Source organism: Lingula anatina, chromosome 2, assembly GCF_051362555.1.
Source record: "Lingula anatina isolate TDL-2025a chromosome 2, LinAna3.0, whole genome shotgun sequence".
NCBI classification, from domain to species: domain Eukaryota; kingdom Metazoa; phylum Brachiopoda; class Lingulata; order Lingulida; family Lingulidae; genus Lingula; species Lingula anatina.
The window spans coordinates 47051404-47073252 of NC_141768.1; the positions used below are offsets into that span (position 1 = coordinate 47051404).

At 38.6% G+C, this 21849-nt stretch overlaps 3 protein-coding genes and 1 long non-coding RNA gene across 6 annotated transcripts; 1 reads left to right on the top strand and 3 right to left on the bottom strand.

The window, feature by feature from the left end:
• The first annotated feature begins 1444 nt into the window (after positions 1-1444).
• Positions 1445-3838, top strand: LOC147763770 (uncharacterized). 2 transcript variants are annotated; one of them, XR_015333050.1, is made up of 3 exons: positions 1445-1751; positions 2043-2190; positions 2674-3838. It is a non-coding gene; the product is annotated as an uncharacterized LOC147763770 (long non-coding RNA). The 2 variants fall into 2 exon arrangements; XR_015333049.1 differs by lacking the exon at positions 1445-1751 and having other exon boundaries at positions 1814-2190.
• A 4262-nt stretch (positions 3839-8100) lies between these two features.
• LOC106155668 (uncharacterized) lies at positions 8101-10009 on the bottom strand. Its single transcript, XM_013530601.3, has 4 exons — positions 9645-10009; positions 9263-9398; positions 8934-9100; positions 8101-8719 (listed from the first exon to the last, which is right to left on the bottom strand). Exons 1-4 carry the CDS (start codon positions 9913-9915, stop codon positions 8466-8468), a joined length of 828 nt encoding a protein of 275 aa, XP_013386055.2. The 5' UTR covers positions 9916-10009; the 3' UTR covers positions 8101-8465.
• Positions 10010-10473: 464 nt separating this feature from the next.
• On the bottom strand, positions 10474-12916 carry LOC147763771 (uncharacterized). The gene is made up of 4 exons (XM_087006120.1): positions 12457-12916; positions 12100-12241; positions 11583-11746; positions 10474-11030 (listed from the first exon to the last, which is right to left on the bottom strand). Exons 1-4 carry the CDS (start codon positions 12746-12748, stop codon positions 10774-10776), a joined length of 855 nt encoding a protein of 284 aa, XP_086862246.1. The 5' UTR covers positions 12749-12916; the 3' UTR covers positions 10474-10773.
• Positions 12917-13607: 691 nt separating this feature from the next.
• Positions 13608-21038, bottom strand: LOC106155667 (uncharacterized). Of its 2 annotated transcripts, XM_087005977.1 has the most exons (5): positions 20879-21038; positions 18315-18425; positions 16931-17983; positions 15674-16897; positions 13608-15142 (listed from the first exon to the last, which is right to left on the bottom strand). In XM_087005977.1, exons 1-5 carry the CDS (start codon positions 20934-20936, stop codon positions 14772-14774), a joined length of 2817 nt encoding a protein of 938 aa, XP_086862103.1. In that variant the 5' UTR covers positions 20937-21038; the 3' UTR covers positions 13608-14771. The 2 variants fall into 2 exon arrangements, with proteins under 2 accessions (XP_086862103.1, XP_013386054.2); XM_013530600.2 differs by having other exon boundaries at positions 13609-15142; positions 15674-17983.
• Positions 21039-21849: the final 811 nt, after the last annotated feature.

Below are 21849 nucleotides of genomic sequence, written 5' to 3' on the forward strand. Positions count from 1 at the left end.
TACAACTACTTTTCTTTGAATTTAAGTATCTCCCTTCAATCATTTATAATAAAACCTTTAGAATTCCATCCGATTTATAATTTCGCTATTTTTATTTTTCAACAGCTCATTTGATAAATGTAAACAGGTATTCTTATTGATTCTTTTTTCTTTTTTTTTTTTCGTTTTCAATACATTACATACACTTCATGTATATTTTCTACACAATTTGTAACATGTTTGTAAGGATAAGTTACTCCCGTGTTTGGTCTTAGTGATTGCTATGGCTTAGTGTCCCGATTATCTTTTTTATGTATTTGCTTACTGGATTCAGAACATGTCAGGGATTAAAGTTTAAAGAACTACTGCTTTCGCCAAAAGTTGTGACTTTGTTTTTTGTCTGCCCTCTGTTTTTATGTGTGCATGTGGCATCATTTAAATCTCACACAAAAATGTTTTTGTATCGTAATATTTTCCTATAATTACAACTTTTAAGAAGGGTCCTTTTTCTCGCAAGAGAGAGTTTTTATGAAAGAGATCAATTTTTAGTATGCTTCACATGGGGTGTGCTATGTACCGTGGTTGAATATTGTAGTCAGTTCACATTGATTAAGTCACTTTTTTACTTCATTAAACTTAGGTGTACTATCCACGTTTTAAATTACCCAAAATCATATTCCTTTGTCTACATAACCCGCAAACTACTTATCTCTCCGAATTCGGACCTTAAAAACGATTAAACCCCTCAAATAAAAGGACATGTACCTAATGCCGATATTCCCCTGTGAAATGTATAGGACATGACATGGCGGTATAAAAGTTACGATTAACATTTTGAACTAAAAAATTAGATAAAATGCTATAAAAGGTCAAATTCAAGTGCAGAGACGGATCAAGCAAACACTCGTGAATAGGAAAAATTACTTTTTAAAGGAAATTTCGATTGCGCAGTAAAATCCCGGAAGAGATAACTTAAATTTCATTGAATTAAATGTTGGTTGTGTGGTCAGATATGTCGTATTTATTGGACGACACTGAAATATCCGATTGCAATAAATAACTCTGACCAAAGCTGCTGTTTGGACATTCTTTATTGCGTTATCGGCACAACTAACGCAGCGCTTCCGTATTCACAGACATGTGCGGATTCTAAGCGGTTTAGATTGTATGAAAATAAACACATTTTGATATAACCTAACTCGGAAGTAGAGGCTATTTACCTGCCCAAGACCGCAATTATAAAGAATTGGTAGTTAAAACTTTCATCTTCTTACTTATTCACCTGCCCATTTTGAAAAACAAGCACTTACGGGGGTAGAAAGATGCTGAGAGTGAAAAGAAAAAAAGTGAAAATACCAAAACAAAATTTGCTTCCTAATTTATTCACAACCACGAGTGGATCTTCATACGTCAGGCATTGTATGAAAAGGCCACAGTCCGATATTGCCTAACTCAAAACTAGAGGCTATTTACCTGCCCAAGGACGCAATTTTATTGTGCGTGCCCGCAACCACAAAAGAAAAAGCAAGCTTCTCCGCCGGTGGTTACATGTACGTTGTACCACGGAGCACTTGCTCACTGCTATAATGAGACACCTGACCACAACATTTTGTGAGACATAAATCAAGAAAATGTCTCGAACTGAAATTGAGACCTGTGTTCAAAATTCTTACGTTGCAGTTTTATCTACACTTGAAAGTTTCAGTGAGACAGGTATAACACATGTAGACTAACAGGTTGTTGCCAGGGAACTACTCGTGTCAGGCTATAAAGTAAGTGATTGGGAGGCCCTGAGTGGTAATTGGTTATAGATGTAAAGAGATATATATGATAGTCTACTTATTTAAGGAGAGTGCATACTGATGACGCATGGTAGGAGACCGTGTCATACCACGTGAGAGAGCTCCACGTGTATTAGGAGATGATAGGATAACACTAGCTGAAGTGTAGACTTGTGTTTTGTTTAAGATAAATTGGCATTGAAATTGTGCCAGTATTATGTAAATAATCGGCGTAGCTTCGACTCAGTGATATAGATTTTTCTGTCATCAACGTGGTATCAGATGTATTTCAGTGTCATCCTGACCGGCAATTTCCGTAGGTGTTGATTTTCACACTTACACCCAAGACTTGCTAGGTACGCCTGTTCACTTTGAGAAAGATCACATCAGCGATAACAAATATCGCGTTCTACGGTAAGGAGGCGTGAAGGTAAGAAACACGTGATTTAAACAGCTGCTTTGGTGGTATATTTTGTTGAAAATCTCATGATGATAGAAATCTATCTACTGGCTGTCTGTTCAGGCCTGATGCACAAGCACACCTTTGTAACATATTCAGTTAATTTAAATTAACCGAGTAAATTGGCCAGTGAATAAATAGGTATGCACTGTTTTAACAGTTAAAACCACGCTACCTGGAGCGCAAGACCTATTTTGCCAATGGGTAATGTAAAACAAGAGAGCGCCCATAGCATTGTTTATCATTAGGGTAGACGAGGAAAATAGTACAGAATAGCGCAGTCAGATAATGAGAACGGTATATGTATCCGTATGCATGTGATCGAGTTCGGGTCAGTTTGACGGCAGTGCATTTTTGTTAAATTGTGCTCTATACATGATACTCGTGTTCAATAGCCGCTTCAGATAGGTTCAATTGCCGCTACTGTGTCAAAATTGTAACTTAACCTTCCAGTGTGGGACAGGAACTTCTTCAATGTCACAGGGCGAGATTGTCAACCAAGATTCCCCAGCAACGATCCCCGTCCTCCAGGAAATGAGAACGATGAACCAGGAATTTCAGGAATTTGGGTCCAAATTGGACAATGTTTTAAAGGATGCGAGTGAGCTCCAGCTTGAGCTCGAGGAATTACTACAACTTTTTAATGACAATAACAATACCAAAGGTTTGAAGGACTGGAAGACAGAGTTAGGGTCGCACCTTAAAACAATCGAGAGCAAAATCGATGGACTTCAACTTCATGAAAATGCCACACAAGGATGAGACTTCATTGATCTGTTACCGCTGTGACATTTCCATGTCAAATAATCTCAGAGGCAATGGTGAGAAAGGACACTTGACAGTACTTTAAATGGATTCTAACTTTAAGGGACAAAATATTGTGTCGCCAGCAGAAAGTTCACCGAGTTTGAGAGAAGCTCCAGGTTAAATATATCGGAATAAAACCGTCCGTTCCATGATCAGACAGTGTAATATAACAAGTCAACATTTTTTCATAATTTCTGTTGGGTTAAGTGCGGGCTATATCGCAGCAGCAACATAACAGCACTATATATATATATATATATATATATATATATATATATATAAGCCTCAGTTCACCCTTCCATGTGTGGCTACATATAGACGCCGCTGTCACTGCAGCCTGTATTGTTACGGCATTATGCAGGATCACACAGGAGAAGAACGTTATCTCGTTCAGTTGTGTTAATCCACCAGACTTTATCCGATCCCCAGAAACACCTGAAGAACAAGCGACATCGCAGCGTTTTTAATATTATAAAGACGGGGTTATATAACGAGGCTCAAGTTAAAAAAGCAGTCCTATTAAACGACCTTTAATGTAGACTTATGCCTGCGTCTTTGCATAGAGGGTCGACGTGTACATGTACGTGGAGAAGATTTTTCAAAATCACGTCACCATGTAAATCAATATCACAAAGCTTCTGTTTCCCGGGGTATTACGTATGCCTCAGTTTTGTGTTCTTTTTCATCTTTAACTTCAGGAATACGCCGGCCTTTCTTCGTGTATATCTCACCGGCGCTGAGATGTGAACTTAATTAAGGTGCTATTTGTTTTATTTGGTACATAAATAATAAATCAGAAATGTGTGTTTCATCAGTTCTACTCGTTCAACTATTCAACTGCCATCTCTCTCTCTCTCTCTCTCTCTCTCTCTCTCTCTCTCTCTCTCTCTCTCTCTCTCTCTCTCAACATGGACTACATGTAGCAAGTGGGGGGATAAGAGACATACCCTGCAGGGCAGTTGGGCGTAGTTTCCACGGAATTCAGCTTTCTTGTTTAATGAAAATGATTTTCGTGATTATAGTCAGCGCCTTCATTATGCCGAGACTAACTTGATGTCAAATATTGCATGATATGAAACCCTCAATACATCTTAATACTGCCATATGCACGAACGTCTCATGACAGACAAACATTAGAGGAACGCTGAAATTGATCCACTTAAAGTGTAGACTTATCTTGCCTCTTTGAATGTTAATATGATGCTGGCAGACTACATGTGGGTCCCCGACAGCGACTGTTTGTTACATTTGAGACAAAACAATTTCAACTTCATATTCGCCCGCTTCTACAAGGGACTTCGAACCAAAAATAACCCATTAACCTCTATACGGAAACAAGTAGGAAGTATCCTTTAAAATACTTGTCATGTTTTCTTTACATTCTGTAAAATTGGTGATATTGATTTTATCACTTAAAATGGTTAAACATTTGAAAAAAGGTGATGAAATTTAGACAAACTATCTCTTTAATATAGGGCCCACCAAAGAGCATTATGATCGGATGTATTTATCAAGCAGAGAATACAGTTCAAGTAAAAGGTTTACCAGCAGGGCATTAGGAATGTTAGACTTACGACCGGAGTGCACAATTTACATGTACCAACAATATGCAGCAATAACTGTGTCATGATATTACGTATGATCCAATTTACGTAAATCTTTTTTCAGTGAACTAGTGTAGGTTTGACACCACCTGTTGTCTATCTGGGGCCTTGTGCTTTGTTATTTCTCTCACTTTCACTATTACTCCCCCCCCTTTACATCTCTCTCTCTCTCTCTCTCTCTCTCTCTCTCTCTCAGGGCACGGTTCGAGCTTGTACGAATAAAACGAAATTTTTATTCCTCCAAGGTTTTAGTCATACACTTAATAAGTGCTAAGAACCGTGTACAATAACATCTCATTATCAGCTGATGTGGGGAGCACGACAAAAGGGAAGCCACGGTATAACAGAGGTACATGTGTACATGCACAACATTCTTCTCGTCCCGTTAACCTGGACAAGGTTTAGAGCGTGTTATGTGTCAAATGATTCGTCATGATCATTCATTGCAAAATATAGGGGGACAGAACAAAGCTCTAATATTAGATGTAAACAGATAACAGAAGGGGGCAAAATTTTTGTTTTGACTTTGATAAATGTAACTTTACAAAATAAAGAAAACGTGTAGTTGTAGCCACAGTAGGCCAAAAAGTCGTTGCCCTTTTGACTCGTCAATCCATTATCGCCCTACTGCAGAAAATAAACCAAAACATTTCTCCTGTTTAGTCTTAAACTCTTCAACTTTATTCCATTATACCCCCTTTACACTGGACGGCGTCCTTTCTGCGAACATGAAATTTGGCAGAGCTGTGGTCTTAATATGGAGGCACGAGCATTGATTTTGTATCAGAATGAATGCTCAATGATCGGCCAGTTGTCAGCACGTAAAGTATTATAATTTTTCAACTCTCAAATGGGGCCGTACTGCTGAACGCAGAAAGGACGCCCTCCAGTGTAAAGGGGGCTTTAGTGAGTATCATCAAGACGCTTTCCAAATAATGCCTCTTCTCGGTTCTTTAAATAATGGGTTATCCGCCCATCAATCTCACGGGGTCCTTAAAGGGTTTGCTTCATGCCGTCAGAATGGCCTGAACGGAACATATTCTTCAGAAAACATGCCCAACTAACGATATCTTTATCCAAATACACAAATTAAAAGCTCATTTTGTAAATTTTTGGCTTTAAAAAACGTCCTATTTGCTCGGCCTGGGAGTTAATGAGCTATGTGGTCACGTGGTCCAATGACGACAATCGAGCCACTGGAGAACAGAGCGTGCTTAGCTGTCAAACTGAGCTGCATTGTCCACCTGTAAGATGACTTCTCTGGCTTCTGATAAAAGTTTATACTCATTCAAATCTCTTACCCGAGGGGTCTAAATCCTCGTGAAGCTGTGTAAAACCATTTCCCGTCTAGTCATTTCTTTAACAAGCATTTCATTATGGTTATCCCAAGTTGTATAAAACACTGCATTTGAATGAGTTAAGGGAAATGTTGATTATTGCATATGAGGTCCATGTTATTTGTGAAATTCAATTTATTTTATTAAACCGCTGACACTCCGTCTTGCATACTTTTATTAAACTGAGGTAAACAATGCCTGTTACCTTTACAAGTCCTATCTTAATCATCCATCTACCCGGAACTTCCTTTACCTCTTAATTAGAGGGTTAAATGGCATTCAATTTGTCTTGCTTGTATCGAACGCACTCTCTATCTAAGCTTTACTCCAGTTATCTCAGGTAAAAATCTACCTGTGCGTTAGTTACAAAGCGCAGCTCCCGTAGACCTGGGGGTACTAGATAAAATCTGAACACCAGGTTTATCGAGGAGCTAGAGAAAGAAAGGAAGAATTTTTCCTGCACAACTTCATAGGAATTTTAACGGACTTAATCCAGCTTAGACCTCCAAACTAACAGGGTGACATGGGCAATTTTCACAAACAAATCATAAAACTATATTTCAGTTAACCGCCTTTAAAATAAATATACCGTTCTGGGTAAATTAAAATAGTTATTAAATCGCAAGAATATTTTTGACTTAAATGATGATTTTATTATTAATGGAAATTAAGCTACTATATGAGGTACATTTGCTGTGATTACGCTGTCCTTCATGTTTTGCGTAAGTCTACATTTTGCTGTATGTGCTTGTAATCTTTTTAAATATGTGCGTACAATTTTTGCAGGTCTGGTTACCCCCCTGTTATGTGATGAGAGTATTAATTTGGCAATTAGTTCCTTAGCTTATTTGAATAGAATTGCAGTGTAAAATTTTCAACAAGATGTTGGCGAAGTAGCCCATTACTCTTTGTAGGTATTTCCCCCGTCAAAGTTTGTCTAAAATTATCTTTCAATCTTTACTCTTTCAAAGACAGTATAAAGTTACCTGACATATTTTCGTGTAAACTTAATGACAAGCCAAGTGTCTCCAGTTCATTCCGTACTCAATTTTACCCAAGCAAATTTTTTTCTTGAGTAGATCTTTATAGCACGGTGTTATAAGCTTACAAATTTGCAAAAAAAAAATTGCGTACTGACGCAGAATTTGCGTTTCAAGTTATAAAATAATCAATCTTTTAAACTATTTAATATTTCAGATGAAATAATCTTCAGAAACAAATCCTCAAAGCATAAACGAATTAGGATAACGAACCATTTTATTATAGCAGTTCCCATTTTTTCTTTAATATAACGCTCTTTTTCCTGTTTTTCCTCAACACGTTTTCTTCCACGGAAGCTTCAAGATACCCTGAGAGCAATTTCTTTTATTTATGTTCGCGACCGTGTTTGAACTTAATTGTTTAAGTATTGATATTTAACGTCATTTACAAATACCAATAAAATAACCCCATGAAATAAATGAGATATATTGAAAAATATGAAAGCCCACCAAGACGAGTTTCATACCTGTTATTACCTGGCTTGGGAATTGCAGCGGTGCATAATTAACAGGTTTGTTGTAAACGAGCTTTTGGTCAACTACAAAGCATTTAAAATGCATCAGCAATCAGTAAGTTTGCCAACTGATGACAGTTAATCTGAAAGACTACCAGCTCTTGATATGATCTAAACCACCTGAGGTGACCATGATCTAGAGCATCGCAACTATTGTCACCGAAGTTAGTAAGTCACGGAAGACCGTCACAGACAAAGAAAGATTGTCAAAGAGAGCTGCAATTTTGGTGAATCCCACGGCAACACACCGAGGCATAACGAAAATTCCTCAACTCCGTTCAACACAACTTTCCTTAACTTCTACGTCTGTATAGTATGCACCATGCACCTCAGTTGAGTCTCATAGACCTTTATCGTGATTGTCGTCACAGTACCACGTGACCCAGATCTGTTGCTTCATTTTTGCATATTGAGGTGAGGTTTACTAAAACGCTTTTTTTCTACTAATAGATTGTTTTTATAATTTTTAAATGGCGGGGATCGATTAAAACATACCTCTAGTGTATAGATTGAGTGCTGTATCTTCAAAATTCGAGAAATGGATTTTTACATGAACATTGTCCTTTAAAAATTAACGCTTGCGTGCGAGATAAGATAGCGGACTTGCATTCCCGCTGGGTACTCATCCGAGGAGTGACGAAGGTGGTAAAAAAAGAAATCAGTGCGAGGAAAAGGAAGAGAGTGAGGTGCTGATACTGGGACGAAGGGAGGGGGGCGGTTTAGTGGGGCGTGGTCAAAGTATCTAGTTGGACAAGTGAGCTAATGAGCTTTGCAAACACCCGCCCCGGCGGACACACACACGCACACACACGTCACATCACAGTATGATTATGCTAATATTTTTGGCATATCTGAAAGTTTTAAACCACTTTTGCATTTAGTAGGCGTCTTCAAGGATAACCCGCCAGTGCACCCCCCCCCCCCAATATTCCTGTGAAGACATCACAAATTTGGAGAGTTTATCGCAAAGAAAGACACCGAAGCTTTATCGCCTCCATTCATATCGCAGATATAGTCCTCGGAGTTGAGAGGTTTGAATTTAGAAGTCATTTTCGCTGTGTTGACTGCGAGCGTGCCATTCGTGTACATCTTTACTGTATCCACGTCATAGCCAATACCTGACCCTCCATTTGTTACCATCCTCGTAGTGCTAAACTGAGTAAGTTCATCATATTCAGCGTCATATTCTTTAAAATCTGAAAAGATTACGATAAAGCTATTTTGTATATCAATGACGATAGTTTCCATTATGATTGTGGTAGATGCGGTATAACTTAACCCTTAGCAATCTCATCCACACTCGCATCATTACTCTTCCAAGCTCTGCTAAAGTATTGTGATTGTGTTCAATGCTATATTTCTCTTGCAGTATTCCCAACTAGCACAATCACATCACAGATTTGACGTTACCTGATAAATAGCCACCGCTCACAACATTTAACCTCAAACCTGTGTGACACAGGGAAAAGTTAACAGTGAACCTGACCCGAATCCCCGCAGTTAGATTCTTCCTTATGGGCACTGTATCGGCTTTTAATAACACTGGATTTTCACCCACTGTTATTCTGAGATCTGTACTGGAATGAACAAAATAATTATAAAAGAAAATAAAAGACCAGGTTTGCACTGTAAAGGCCATTACTCTTTTTGCGTTTTAAATATATATAAAAATATATAAATGTTATGGACATATACTTTACACAAAAAAAATTAAAAAGAACAGCATGTTAAGAGTATACCAGTATTTCGCCCGCAAATTACAAGTCCACTCCTCTCTGCGGATGACCTTAAACTCTGCAGGTGTCATTGTGGTTAGCCTGACGCTGACGTTACCGTTAATGTCCACCTTTTCCTCCAACAGCTGCATCTGGATATCTGATAACGATACAGTTTGCAGTCTTCAAATTCAGCACAAGGGAGATTCAGGTCTTAAGTTCTCTATTGTTTACAATCGGATATCAAGCCTTATCTCTAGAATGCGTTAACCTTAAACCCGTCTGACCCGTCTGACAGATAACGTGATTCGATTGTTTAGTTATACGTGTTCACTTCTATCTTATGAAGCCAGCTTTAAGCGAAGCTCTTTGAACTTATATCTGAAATTGACCACAAACTACTTACCAGATTCGTTTAATATAAGCCGAGTTTTAGAAAACTCGAAATATGGAAGTCCATTCTTTGGCTCATCGTAATACTTAAAATTGTCAACATTTCCACCAAAAGCACGATCTGTCAGTGGTGCAAGCGTGAAGAAAAAGAGGGAATGCCCAGACTTAAGTGCCTTCACGGCAATTTTGAAGTCCACCCGTTCTGGATCTGGTGGCTGAGAATCCAGATTTAGAGGTAAAACAGGATATGCCAATAAAATGATGATGACCGCTATCCGGAACATAATGAACCGAGAAATTCCGCCCCGCTGTGAGATAACAAGCACTAGAGAGCTTACAGTTTACCTTGGACCTCGGTCCTACTGAACAAGTTTGTTAATTTGGATAGCTTGGACCCATTATGAGTTCAAAAGCTTGCACAGCAATATTTGGCACAACTGGCCTCTTACATGTATAAACTGATAGAAATAAAAGATGTCAAGTTAATCTAGGAAAGCCCTAAAAAGATCAATACCCAAGTCCCTGTGCCGAGAAAATGTTAAACATTAACATGGATGACAGATAATGGTAAACAAACTTTGAGACTTGATATCAGAAAAGGTCCATAACCCCCTCCAAACAGTTTTGATTTAGTCAGTAATATAGAACTGTGTATTGCTTGAGATTAACGATAACAGTTTTAATTGTCAATCAAACTATCTGAAATTAAGAAGAGTCCAAATTTTGATGATCTTCATGACGAAGCGTTTGCAAGAGAGAGATAGAGAGAGACATTTCTTTTGATCGCAATTTATTTGTTTTTGATAACAATGATAAGAAGAGAGAAGAGAAAAAACAAAGCATTGTAGATTTCGCCATTTTTCTGTATTTTATAATGCATGTCAAAAATTGCATTAAAACAAAAACGTACATAGACTACCTGTCTAAAGATGATTACCGGATGGAAATGACTGAACCTACGTTGCTGTCATATACGTTCTAACTTGACACATGTGTTTGCCAAAATCCCATACTGTTCACAGTGCATGTAGGAAAGTGGTAACTCAAATTACCAACGAAGATACGTCAGCTTTTTCTCGCTGTCTTTAAAGTGAGCATTACATATAAATGAACATACTGTAGATCTACGGCGAGTCCCAACGCTATACTGCGTATACCTTCACGGAGACGCCATCCGGCTCGTCTGAATGCATGTTGCACGTGTACTGGTTCACCTGGCCTTGGAGAGGGGAATACGTGGTGGGCGTCACTCTATAGTTCGTAATCTTAAACACACCCGTGGTGTAGATTTTAGCAAAGAAGACATCAAAGACGTGTCCTGCTCCACTGTTATTGGTGATCAGATTCTGACTGCTTATTTCTGTGACTACGTCATCATCTTCAGGATAGTTTCTGAAACCTGTAAAATGATATCAAGTGAAATTCTGTACCGTTTTTGTCACAGGGCATTCTGTGCTTTTGAAAGACTCGGTTAAGCTTTGATGTTTCTTATTTGTAATAATTGAATCATTTCGATTTTATGTCAGAGTATAAATGAACTTTGAATGATGTTTTTGCTGTTTGGAATGTTTCCATTTTCATTGTTTACATCCCAAAAGCGATCCATCATTTTGAATTAACCAAATAAATATTTTTACTAGAAACTGTATTTTAGGCTAAGTAAATATGTAAAAAATGTTTGTATCTGTTCACCTAGCAAAATGCAATTAAGTATCATTAAAAACGATATGTTTATATTTATAGGCTATAAGAAATCTGAAACTCGACACACTAATACTGAGTAAGACCTAAAGATGATTCGTCACTCTTTTTTTCGCCAAAATTGTGTAAACAGTCCCTTCAACATGTAATCGATAACAAAATTCAAAACCGATTACGTTTTTTCGGTTAAGACTGTGATCTTATCCATAAAATATCTTTTTCATGAACACAATCCTTGATCTTATCTTACTTTGTATTTCGCCGCCAAAAGTTGCGTTGACTTTTGGTCCCCCGAGGCAGAGAGAATAGTTGACATGAAACCTAATCCTATCCGCCAGCATCAAGCGTAGTCTTAGCTCTATCACCCCGGTCACCCGAGCGGGCACCTGATCTGGCTTGCCTATGAACTGGACACTAGAATAACATATTTCTTGAATTAATTTGTTTCTATCTCCCGCAAATTGTAGTTTTCATGGAAGGCATTTTGCCGATCCATGGAGTTTCACTAAATGGTTTCGGATACGGAGCGGTGTATGTACATGTGAAATTTGGTGAAAGGTCTCAAAAGACACTTAGTAATGTCTGGTAATAACAAAAAAGGATGAAAAAATATTCAAAATCGCACCTCAGTCTGAATTTATTTCAAGATTGAAATTAAAATTTGTCAAAACTTCATTTTCTGTTTCCCAAAATAAACAGATTCTACAAAACAATCTTAAAGGTAGGGAGTAATAGGAAGATTGTGAAGAATGTGAAGGCCAACTGACCAATCAGAAGAATTGCTGTAGAGAACACATGTCCAGCTTTCCCTTCGTTGGACTGTTAATTGTGAAGGTATCATTGTGGTCAGGGAGACGTTCACTTTTCCTGTGTCATCCATTCTTCCCTCCATCAGTCGCGTCAACAGTCCTTACAATAAGCAATGATAAGTAATATGATTTATCAGTCGTGATATTCTCTTTTTCAGGTCTACATATGTCATTGAAGTACAATGTATTAATTATATAACAGTGTATCTTAATTGTCGGACAATCAGATCAAAACCTCATATCTCCATGTACATGTATTTTTGTCGTTGATCATGGCGACTTTTCTCACAATATTGGCACGACTCTTCTTCTTACCTGTCTTATTCCTGGTCATCCGCGTATAGGAGAAGTCAAAATAGCATTTTTGCGAGAATCCCGATGTCCCGTGAGACTCGTAATACTTGAAATTATCCACATAACCTCCAAAAGCTCCTTCGTGTTTTGTGACCATGGTGAAAGACACGGTTTGTCCGGATTTCAGGGAAGTCACGACATTTCTGAAATACTGTTGCGGAGAAGGCGAAGGCTGTCCAAAGACCCCGTAGAATGCCAGAATGAAAAGAAAACCTCCCAATCCGTTCAGCCTTCCAGCTTTATGGAATAACATGCTGGCGGATAAATACACAGAGCTTGCAAATTTAAAGTAATTCTTCGTGGCTAAAGTTTGACATCATACGACGTAACTGTGCTGATGACCTCGGTATTGAAGAGCATTATTATCACTGAACTACGGCCACATGTTATCGTATGTACTGGTATCGCAAAGGGTAAAAACCGAAGTAACATGTACGAGATAGCATACGATAAGCAGAGAGAGAGAGAGAGAGAGAGAGAGAGAGAGAGATCTTTTAAAAAGATAATCGAATGAATTACAATTGAGGCGAGGAGAAAATGGTAAACGCAAGGATATTTTATGTTCCACAAATGGCTTAGGCTAATATACAGTATATTATATTATATTATATTATATTATATTATATTATATTATATTATATTATATTTGTGAAAGCAAAAGGTTGAGGTGAGAGTTTCAGCCTTTTAAGTGAACTCATTTAGAGTAACTCACTGTTTAAGTTTCAAATGAATGCCAATGAACTCCTATCCAAAAGTCTTTGTTCAGCTGCTGTATTGTATTGCATTCTCGTCCAAACAGGTAAACAGCGCAGTCATTTTCTTACCCTTCGGCATTTACGAACTTTAAAAAAGAGTGTGAACTTAAAACATGTTGAATAGCGGACTGCTTCTTTGTTGACCCGATACGCTATGAGCTATGTGCACTAACTCCCGTGGAGTATGTGGAATTAAAATTCATATTTCAAGCTTTTAATTTCAGTATTTGTCATGATTAAACATATATGCGGTATTAACATGTAGAATGTTGCACTTTCGGTTAAAATTAAAGTATAGCTACACCAAACGTAGGCCTACAATAAGAGCACAGTTTTCTACTCAGAATTACGAAACTGTTCCCATATGCGTACCACATCGCTATTGTTGTACATTATAGGCTATACTGTAATATCATAGAAGACTGTATTAAAATATTAAATGTCAAACACACACACAAACAAAATTTGACAGAGGGAAGACAAACTTTATTAGAGAGCCTAAATATAAATTACTGATTCACAAAAAGTTTTGATAAATCCCAAATTACAATGTTTAAATACAGTCTGACAAAATTTCAATAAAAATTCAGATTGAAAAAATAATTTGAGATAACTGCAAAAGAATAATAAGTGGTGTGATTTAAAATTTGAAAATAGTGGGGGCATAAAAGGCTTTATCATATCAAAATATACAAGACTTAATTGTAAACTACAGTGTAGAAATCTTAAAAAATGGAATAAATAGTCTGTGACGTCGCATAAAGTTTTTTTTTTTTTTTGAAGCAACAGTAAATGTTTTTATCTAAAAATTGCTACAAGTTAAACATAAATATATCAAAAATAATCTCTATGGCATTCAAGTAAAATATTGTTTCTGTGAGACCCCATTCCAACGCTGCGGGGACTCTCACTGAGGGCGTTTCCAACACACTCCTATAATTACCAGCTTTTTTTTGTATTCTACTTAAAGCCAGTAGGAGGCGTGTTAACCTCTTAATCTGTTAATCTGATTGCATTCACCCGGAGTCCCCGCGGAGTTGGATCGATCTACGCTGAAGTGCAGTCATTGATACCAGTTAAATTTTCAGACCCCCCCCCCCACTTGATCTCCTAATTTGAGCACATACAAAAGTTCATTACCCCCTAGCTTCTCGAGGGAGCGTGCCAGACAATTAAGTTGATTACATTGACTGCACTTATGCGAGAATCCCCGCAGAGATAGATCGATCCTCCTGGTACGATGACTTTATTCTGAACGTTCCCGGTGAGAATGGGGCCTCGGACACAGCAATACGATAAGAAGGGAAGTTTGATTATCATTAAACCACAAATTGATAAAGTTTGAAAGGCATAGGCAATCCATAAACGATGCACGTTATAATTGTAAATGACAAAGAATGACAAACGTAAAAACAGTCCAAGTGGTGGAACATCTGAACAGAATAAAATACACAGATTAACACTGCACAACACAACGAGAATACAACATAAAGACAATCAAACGATTACAGCGCCCTCTATTTACACGAGATGGATCTCATCAGTTGGCTCAGGGGTGATACGAATATTTTCCACGGGGGATCTGGTCCTGCTGGTGAATTGCGGGAAGTTGAATGCAGGTGGCAACGAGCCGTTGGACATTTCGGACGCAGGCCTGGAAGGTGGGAAAGAGGTTTGGGAACCCGGCCTGTACATGGGCGCTTTCCCTGATACCCAACTGTCCTTGATAGGGTCGACCTTGTTCCCTGCCCGGTCCTGGCACCAGCTGTCTCTTTCTTTTGCCTTTTCATTTTCATCGTCTGAGTCTTGCTCTTCTTCTTCGTCGTAGTCCTCCGTGGCTCTGCGGCGCTTTCGCTTTGCCAAAAAGAAGATCAGGAAACACGCCAGAAGAGCTGAAATGAATAAATGAAATATATATTCATAAATCCTTATCACTGAAAATGTTCGTCCATCCAAAAAAGTCTTAAATTTGAACTTCACAAAATTATTTTCAGCCTTAAAAACGTTCATGTTTTTAATGGGGAATATTTTATTAGCCAATAGAATCTTCGCAACCATTAAACCAATGGTTGACATTATTGTCCATAAACGTAACGTATATCTGTATTCAAGTCACTGAAACATCCAAATATTGGACACCTAGGTTGCTTTTTTATTCAAAATGTAAATATATTGAAGACAATTATGTACAAAACTGCGCTTAACTTTTTTTCTCTTTTTCAATTGAAAAATCCATAATTTTCATAATAATCTTCACTTTTATAAAACGTCTCCATAGGCTGTTTGAGGTTAAGCGTCGTTGGATTACATACTTTTACTTCACAATCAATGCGAGCGTGCCCATTCCTCATTCTTTGCAAACAAAAATCTTAATTAATAAATGAATTGGAGCTAAAGAAAATAATTGAATCGAGATATCTTACCAAGTAATGCAATGACACCTACTCCGGTTCCAACGCTCACACCAATTACCTCCTCTTCGGAAAGATCTGACCCACCTCCGTTGGCACTGCCCCCGGCTAACTGTGCCTGAAGCATTGCTAGTTGCTGTGGAGACATGGTGCTGCCCTCTGTCGTTTGCTCTGTGGTCGAGTCGGCGTTACTGCCGCCATCGTTGCTAGTGGCACTAGCGTCATTGCCGCCACTATTACTAGTGGCACTTGTGTCACTGCCGCCATCGTTGCTAGTGGCACTTGAGTCACTGCCGCCATCGTTGCTAGTGGCACTTGAGTCACTGCCGCCATCGTTGCTAGTGGCACTTGCGTCACTGCTGCCATCGTTGCTAGAGGAACTTGCGTTACTGCCGCCTGCGTTACTGCTGGAATCTCCGTTTCTGTTAATGATACCTGTGCTACTGCCGCCTGCGTTATTGGAGGAACTTGCATTACTGCCCCCTGCGTTGCTGTTAGCAACTGCACCTCCATTACTGGAAGAGCCTGCGTTACTGTCTCCTGCATTGCTGGAAGAACCTGCGTTACTGCCGTCTGCATTGCTGGAAGAACCTGCGTTACTGTCTCCTGCATTGCTGGAAGAACCTGCGTTACTGTCTCCTGCATTGCTGGAAGAACCTGCGTTACTGCTGCCTGCATTGCTGGAAGAACCTGCGTTACTGTCTCCTGCATTGCTGGAAGAACCTGCGTTACTGTCTCCTGCATTGCTGGAAGAACCTGCGTTACTGTCTCCTGCATTGCTGGAAGAACCTGCGTTACTGTCTCCTGCATTGCTGGAAGAACCTGCGTGACTGTCTCCTGCATTGCTGGAAGAACCTGCGTTACTGTCTCCTGCATTGCTGGAAGAACCTGCGTTACTGTCTCCTGCATTGCTGGAAGAACCTGCGTTACTGTCTCCTGCATTGCTGGAAGAACCTGCGTTACTGCTGCCTGCATTGCTGGAAGAACCTGCGTTACTATCTCCTGCATTGCTGGAAGAACCTGCGTTACTGCTGCCTGCATTGCTGGAAGAACCTGCGTTACTGGCTCCTGCATTGCTGGAAGAACCTGCGTTACTGGAAGAACCTGCGTTACTATCTCCTGCATTGCTGGAAGAACCTGCGTTAATGCTGCCTGCATTGCTGGAAGAACCTGCGTTACTGCCGTCTGCATTGCTGGAGGAACTTGCATTAACGCCGCCTGCATTACTGGAAGAACCTGCGTTACTGTCTCCTGCATTGCTGGAAGAACCAGCGTTACTGATAGTAGATGTGGTTGCAGGCGTAGTGGCGGTTGAAGTGGTTGATGTAGGCGTAGTGGTGGTTGTTGAGGGTGTATTAGTTGTTGTAGGTACAGTAGTTGTAGGTGCAGTGGTGGTTGTAGGTGTAGTGGTGGTTGTTGTACGTGTAGTGGTGGTTGTGGTTGTAGTGGTGGTAGTTGTAGGTGCAGTGGTTGTAGTAGGCATAGTGGTGGTTGTAGGCACAGCAGTTGTAGGTGCAGTAGTGGTTGTAGGCGTAGTGGTTGTAGTAGGTGCAGTGGTGGTTGTTGTAGGTGTAGTGGTGGTTGTAGTGGTGGTGGTTGTAGGTGCAGTGGTTGTAGTAGGCGTAGTGGTGGTTGTAGGTGCAGTGGTTGTAGTAGGTGCAGTGGTGGTTGTCGGTGTAGTGGTGGTTGTTGTAGGTGTAGTGGTGGCTGTTGTAGGTGCAGTGGTTGTTGTAGGTGTAGTGGTGGTGGTTGTAGGTGTAGTGGTTGTAGGTGTAGTGGTAGTGGTTGTAGGTGTAGTGGTTGTCGTAGGTGTAGTGGTGGTGGTTGTAGGTGTAGTGGTTGTTGTAGGTGTAGTGGTGGTGGTTGTAGGTGTAGTGGTTGTAGGTGTAGTGGTAGTGGTTGTTGTTGTAGGTGTAGTGGTGGTGGTTGTAGGTGTAGTGGTTGTTGTAGGTGTAGTGGTGGTGGTTGTAGGTGTAGTGGTGGTGGTGGTGGTTGTAGAGGTAGCTCCAGTGTCAGCTGCAAGGGATGCACAATTCGAGGTGGTCAAATCATCACAAGCATATGCAACTCGAGTTTTCGGATAGCCATCAGCTTGACAAGCGCTGGTGGCATCGACGTCACATTTCTTTGAGACTCCATCGCAGTTATTCATTCCAAACGCAAGTAGATTTGGCATCACTGCGCTCTGTGTTGAGCATTGGTTGTCATCGTGATCGCAGAAGCGGGTAAAACGTACTATTGTGGACGGGTTTCCACAGTTCAGGACGAGATGGTTGGAGTTCCCGTTGGTGTTTGTGGTGCAGATGAACGCCCGCTTTTTCACTGTATAAAAGAAATGATAAGGCTTCTATAAGAACCGAAAATAAGAAAAGTTAATTTATCCCTGGAATTATAAGTGTTTTGATTTTCGATTTTGTATCAATTATGTTTGAAAGGATAACAACTCTTCACTTTGGCGAGGAAAGTGCCATAAGTTTGAACAAGTTCTAAAGTGAGGAGTATGGCAAGGTACTTACACAGAAAAAAGGTAGTTTTTTATTAGACAAACATGCCAATATTTACATATGATATGGTTATATCCGTTCATATACAAGTGAAATTTTACATATGACCCAAAAATTAATAATAATTGGTTTTTACAAATAGTCCATACTTTTACAGCCTGGTGCTAGATCTTCTTCTACTTCCACTGTGGCAGCCGTGGTCGTGGAATCGCCACCATTCCCATTGCCATTACCATTCCCATTGCCATTGCCATTGCCACCTTTGGTAAACAAAAAAAAAAAAGAGAAACTGAGCAGTTGTATTTCAGATAAATAGATCCAGAAGATCAGTATACTGGCACTGCTTGTATTTATTAAGAATAATCACAGTTTCGTCGACCATCAATGCAAAAATGATAAGATAGATGAAATGAAGACTGAATAAAGATATAATAAGTAAATTTTATGGTTCTCAGCGCCCAGCTAACGACAGTTGCCTCAGCATGCACTAAGAAAAACGCTGAAAATGTAAAAACGTTGCAAAAATATTTTCACTAAACAATGTATTAATTAATTTTAGAATTTTACAGATCTTACAATGATTTGGAAATTTTTAAGTTTGCAATATATGTATATATAATTCAAAGTTTCTCTATTTAATTTTGAGTTATCAACTTTGTATTCTGAATTCTTACTATAAAACCATTCGTTTATCAAATTTACACATCGCTTATTATTATTATTATTATTATTATTATTATTATTATTATTATTATTATTATAAATAGATGTCAAACATCATAAATCACAAACATTATAATGTTATTGTTTTGATTAGATAAGCTAAGAACTGTTGAGCTTAACACAAAATGTCGTAGATGATCGTCGAGGCGTTGTTGAGACGGTGTTCCTGAGACAAATGTGGCGGTCAAATTCAATATCTAATTGAACAGTTTCATAGAGAATGAGAGTTCAATAAAGTTCAGCTGCTCACTATTTACTTGGCCTAAAGCGTAGTTCATAACCCTAACCCAAGCGAATGACCGATTCCATTACACTGTCGCAATGTCGCATTGTTTGTTCATCTGTTTGCACTGGTAAGGTATGTAAGCTACATTGTGCAAAAATAAATAGACGGATTTTGATTAAATTATCAGAAACTCTCGGGAGTGGACCAAGTACACAATAATTATTAGATTTTTGGTTTGATCCAAAAATAAATTAATCGTAAGTTGATTATTTGTCTGTTAGAAAAATTATGCATGATTAGATTTTGATCCATTTATTAATTGATTAATTAGTGACAATTAGAATTGAGCAGATAAGCAGAAATCCGTGTTTTCGTAGTGCTCTTTAATAATTATTTTAAATTGAAAACAAAATATAATCACAGGTTTACAGACCTTCGTTACATATCCCTCATATCTCTTATTCATCATTAGGATAGAACTTGTGCCACACTGCATATTGTTTAGGGACAACGTACTACATTTACATTTTGTGTGCCCCATGCGAGATATAAAACCACACTATATCTAGAAGTTAGGGGCCCCAAAACAAACCACAATAAAAGTACAAGTCGTACTATAAATAATATACCTAAGGGTATATTTATAACAGAGTATATTGTTATGTCACAGTGTTATGTCTATACGCGCGTGTCTATTCGGTTTATTAGCGTATTGGTTTGACTAGGCTACCCGTGTCCACTGAATACTTCTTCGGTCGAAAAGCGAAGGGTGTAGAATATTTGTCTTTTGTTGGGTAATGTGACTCGCATATCAAGGTATGCTTGGTCTCAGATCAGGGCTCATCTGCTTTCCTCTTAAACAAACGACCCAGGGACAGGGAGCCGTTTTTGGCTGGTTGGAGAAAGAAATTGAAACCCGTTGTCTATGAAGGTATTTCTTCATCAGAGACGAGAATTAATTAGTTAGACCGCTGGCAGACGCGCAATGTCAAACAACTTCTAAATATACTAGGAAGGCAGTTTTCTTGTCTGAATAAATCGTTTCTATTCGAAGAGGACTTTGAAACGTGACCGCGTGCGTCAGTATTCGGCGCGCATGTGTATGGATGTGTTAAAAAGGCACAGGACTAGTATAGAGGTCTCTTGGTGGAATTTTACAGTACCTCCAAATGAATATACAGAAATATACAGGGACATTAAATAATCTTTACTCAGGCTTCATCATCTCCACTTCTGGTGATTCTAACCATACTAATAGTGTTTATGTTCTTTTACCAGATCAGCCATGAATTCTGTAAAGATCGGTAGTTTTAACTAATTAGTTTTAAAAATTTGCAAATCATTATATGTTCAGACCCAAAAAAGGTACGGGGCATATTTATTAAATGCAGAGAAATACGATGATACTTTCTCAGTGGCAAGTCATGGCAACAAGAACCAGGAAAGTAGGCGGAAAAAATAAATGATAAGGAAATGCTAAATTTATCTATATGAAGATTATTAAACTATGTTTTATGAAAATGTCAGAAAATGGAATATTCTATATAAATGATACCATTTATAGCAATAATTGATTTATGTCATAAGAATGAATTATTGAAAAATGCAATGTCAATTTCGCACTGAGCATCATGAAAGTTATTCCAGAACACTCCGCGAAAATTTTACTTTTATGTTTCGGACCGGACTCTTGGTTCCTCGAACCAAAAATCGAAATAAAACTAATCAACTCAACACGACACCCTCATTTGATATTTCTCTTACCTTCAGCGCTTTGGACAGCCAAAATCACCGTTAAGAAGAAGATATAAACGATCTTCATGGCGGTCTAATGTTCTGCCAGCACTCTCAAGTGGTGAACTTTTTTTTCATGCCATCAAGTTTTTGTGGATAACTCCACTGTCACAGAAGCGAAATGAGAGATCATGGTCTGTGACAAAGGTTATTCTACGTTTCACGTGATTTTAGGGAGAAGGGGACGGAAGTTGTCGATTCAATCAGATCTTGTATTGAAAAAATCTGAAAAAATTATCTTTAAAGTTTTAAAGTTTAAAAAGAAAAGTTGTTTGTGTAAATTGAAAAAAATCTTTTAATGTTGTTGTTATTGTCGTTGTTGCTGTCGTTTTTTTTCTGCTCATGGTCAGATATGACTTTTCTCACCCCCTCCCCCCACTTTTAGGGGATCACCCATGGGGTGGACAATGATGGGTATCCAAAAACTGAGTCTGGGGCGAATTGCCAAGCGTAAATTGTGTAAAGAGAGACGGCTGCACTCTGCACACAGTATTTTCAAAACTTTGTAAATAAATCGTCTAGTCCGGATATTCAACAGGATGTTTAACCTCTGCGAAAGTGTAACTTAAATTGAAGGCGAATTGAATAAAACGAGCAGTTTGGACTGAAATGCTTGTGTTTCTTTGTCATTGTGTTTTTATTCATTTGAATCATTGGTAATTATTTTTCGAAAAAAGTTTTTTGGGTATGTTTCTTTTAGCTTAGGGTTTTCGAACCTTTGAATTGGAGTAAAAATGTTAAACAACAATCTTGCAATTACTAAACAGAAGCGAAAATTGAAACCCAGGCGCACACAAACGACACTTCACCTTTAAGAAATATCGCTTGGGAGGTGTTAAGAGAACAGGAAAAGGGCATCATCTTTGACGTCATGAAGGAAAAAGGAATGAATAAACATGCGTCAAATTATTTTATTAAAAAACAAATGATAAACGTAGTAT

Excerpts from the sequence above, each read along its gene's own strand:
- LOC106155668 (XM_013530601.3), bottom strand. The coding sequence starts at position 9,915 with ATGTTCCGGATAGCGGTCATCATCATTTTATTGGCATATCCTGTTTTA. Across the intron at positions 9,399-9,644 it reads GCTTATATTAAACGAATCTG|ATATCCAGATGCAGCTGTTG; the intron begins GTAAGTAGTTTG and ends TATCGTTATCAG. Across the intron at positions 8,720-8,933 it reads GAGCGGTGGCTATTTATCAG|ATTTTAAAGAATATGACGCT; the intron begins GTAACGTCAAAT and ends TAATCTTTTCAG.
- LOC147763771 (XM_087006120.1), bottom strand. The coding sequence starts at position 12,748 with ATGTTATTCCATAAAGCTGGAAGGCTGAACGGATTGGGAGGTTTTCTT. Across the intron at positions 12,242-12,456 it reads GATGACCAGGAATAAGACAG|GACTGTTGACGCGACTGATG; the intron begins GTAAGAAGAAGA and ends GCTTATTGTAAG. Across the intron at positions 11,747-12,099 it reads TACAGCAATTCTTCTGATTG|TGTCCAGTTCATAGGCAAGC; the intron begins GTCAGTTGGCCT and ends ATGTTATTCTAG.
- LOC106155667 (XM_013530600.2), bottom strand. The coding sequence starts at position 20,936 with ATGAAGATCGTTTATATCTTCTTCTTAACGGTGATTTTGGCTGTCCAA. Across the intron at positions 18,426-20,878 it reads GGCTGTCCAAAGCGCTGAAG|GTGGCAATGGCAATGGCAAT; the intron begins GTAAGAGAAATA and ends TGTTTACCAAAG. Across the intron at positions 17,984-18,314 it reads TCTAGCACCAGGCTGTAAAA|TGAAAAAGCGGGCGTTCATC; the intron begins GTATGGACTATT and ends TCTTTTATACAG.